General features: G+C 19.5%; 1 protein-coding gene across 1 annotated transcript; it reads right to left on the reverse strand.

Moving 5' to 3' along the window:
* Window positions 1-1,303: 1,303 nt before the first annotated feature.
* PGO_004300 (variable surface protein) lies at window positions 1,304-2,372 on the reverse strand (the record flags this gene model as incomplete). Its single annotated transcript, XM_028691457.1, has 3 exons — window positions 1,304-1,459; window positions 1,590-2,225; window positions 2,355-2,372. The coding sequence occupies 3 exons, from the start codon at window positions 2,370-2,372 to the stop codon at window positions 1,304-1,306; spliced, it is 810 nt and encodes a 269-aa protein (XP_028547258.1).
* Between the last annotated feature and the right edge of the window lie 239 nt (window positions 2,373-2,611).

The following is a 2,611-nucleotide window of genomic DNA, read 5'->3' on the forward strand; positions in this document are numbered from 1 at the left end:
AAAATATAAGTAAATATATATATTCATTTATGTAAACGTCGAAATCATATTTAGTATTCTTCAATTTTACTGCAAATTCAAACTGAGAAATTATTGACATTGAATGAAATTGAATTTTCTTCAACCTATATTACTTCTATAATATGTCACATATACGCGAATGGTAACCATGTTTTCTTAAATATATAACCTTTAAAATGTGCAATGATTTTGAATTATATTTATATAAATTACAGAAATTTTGCATTTATTGTGTTTATCATATATTTATATTTTCTATAAAAACATAAATCATACTTATATTACGTGTGCTAAAATAGACACACGCCTTTTATACATGAAACAAAATTGAATGTATATAATTCTTTTATATTATAACTATATGAACAATAATATAAATGTATGAGACAATTAATTTCTAAAATGATACATACAAAACAAATGTAAATAATACATTTGATAAACATAATGTTCTATTTTTTCATAGAACAAAGGAATAATAAAATAAATAAATACATTTTTTATAATTTTATATTAAATTGATGAATGTATTGACAACACTACAGCAAAATTATATAAATCATAAAAATGTATATCATTAATGAGAACAATAAAATGAATAATATATATTTTAATAAAAAAAAATGAATACATGAAATAAAAACTATAACAAATGAATGAAATTGGTAAATTTTGTCCTTCAAAGGAATTGTAATAATAACATGGCATGAAAGACTAGAGCTTATTATAATATTGTAGGGCACACATAGTATCACTCGTACTAGAAGGTGACATAAATTATATAAAAGAAAATTTATAGTTCTTAATAATTATTTATATTTGTATTTAGTAATTGTATATACATATTTAAATTGTATCACAAAATAAAATAGCATAATGTATATTAATTATATTCAATAAGTATTACAGTATTTTATATTCATACGTATTACTAAATTAGTCCATAAAATATATTAATATTGTATTTCAAATATAATATTCTATATGCTAAATATAACTTACACTTGGAAACTATCGTATTCTAAATTAAGTAAAAAATTAATATTTAGTAATAATACACGTGTTCCCTATTTATATTTTTATTAACTATACTTTTATTGCTATTACATTATTTATAGTGGAATATTACCATTCTAAATTAATAAATAAATAATTATTTTTGTTGATATATTATATGCCTTCTATAATTTTATTTATATAAATATTCCCTATAATTTTATTATATATATTTATATTTAATTTAAGCAATTATTTCCTCCTAATTGTATATTTAATAGTAATATTATTCATTGTTATATGATACATTATACATGTTATTTTTTGACATATTTCTAAATATTTCTGATACATGCAGTAAATTTCTTTCATTATCCATATTATTCCATGTATTTCTTTTCCTAAGTATTTTACTGACATAATAATATCCAAATTCCTTATACTATTCCGTAATATAAAAATAATTTATATATATAAAATGGAATTTATTTATGAATAAATTATATATATTAAAAATTATTTAGGAATTATATTATGTAGAGTACATTTGTATGAATTAATATATGATTTACCCTATAGAATACAAAAAACAAAATAAATGTTAATATTGTAATAATTAATGTAATTATTATAGGATCTCCAATATTATTTTTACAAGAACATACAACTTCTTTTTCACTGGTCTCATAATTTTGTATACCAAAATGATTATTATATTTATTTATAATCCATTTTACTGCATTTGAATGTTTATGGTCATTAATAGATTCCCCATTTTCTATTGTGCTGTTAATGAGATTATATACGTCAAATAAATTCTTCGTTTTTATAAATATATCTTTGCTTAAAGAAATATTATTGTAAACCTCGCATACTGCACTATTAACAGTAATACTATCATAATATGTGAGGAATTTTTTATAAATATTATTTGTTTGATCACTTTTTCTTTCCTTCTCAAGTTCACGATAAAGCCAATAATACAAATAATAACAATCAGATTCTGTGGAACCTTTGGTACTATCTTTTATATTTATATGGGATAAATATGACAAAACACATGAACATTGATCTGTGTTTAAAGCCTTTCCAGTTCCAACAATATCAGGAAGAGTTTTTTTGTCTATACATACATCTGTTTGATTATTATGATCTTTAAATTTTTCTATTTCATTCTCACAGTCAGGAAAAAATTGCACAAAATCATACTAAAATATAAATATAATTAGTAATATAAATAAACGTTTTTACTTTTAAGAAAAATTTATTATTTTTGTTAGAATTGGATATACAAATATTATATTCAGTTTTTTTAAATAATAATATTTCAAAAGTACAAATTTATCTTCTCCCATTATGTGTAAAAAATGAATTCACATGAACTAAATAAAATAATGAATTATTTTAGCATAAAAATGTGTAATTCTAAAAATTAAGAAACTCTGAAAAAATAAATATTTAATCATCAAATTTATAATCATAACATTTGGGTAAAAATTAAATCTATTTATATAAGCCTTAATTTTTATAAGAAGGAAAATGTAATGATTAAATTTTAGGGATTCTAATGTAGTCTCATAATATTTTTTTTTTA

This window comes from Plasmodium gonderi, assembly GCF_002157705.1.
Source record: "Plasmodium gonderi DNA, contig: Pgo-contig_766, whole genome shotgun sequence".
Taxonomy (NCBI): domain Eukaryota; phylum Apicomplexa; class Aconoidasida; order Haemosporida; family Plasmodiidae; genus Plasmodium; species Plasmodium gonderi.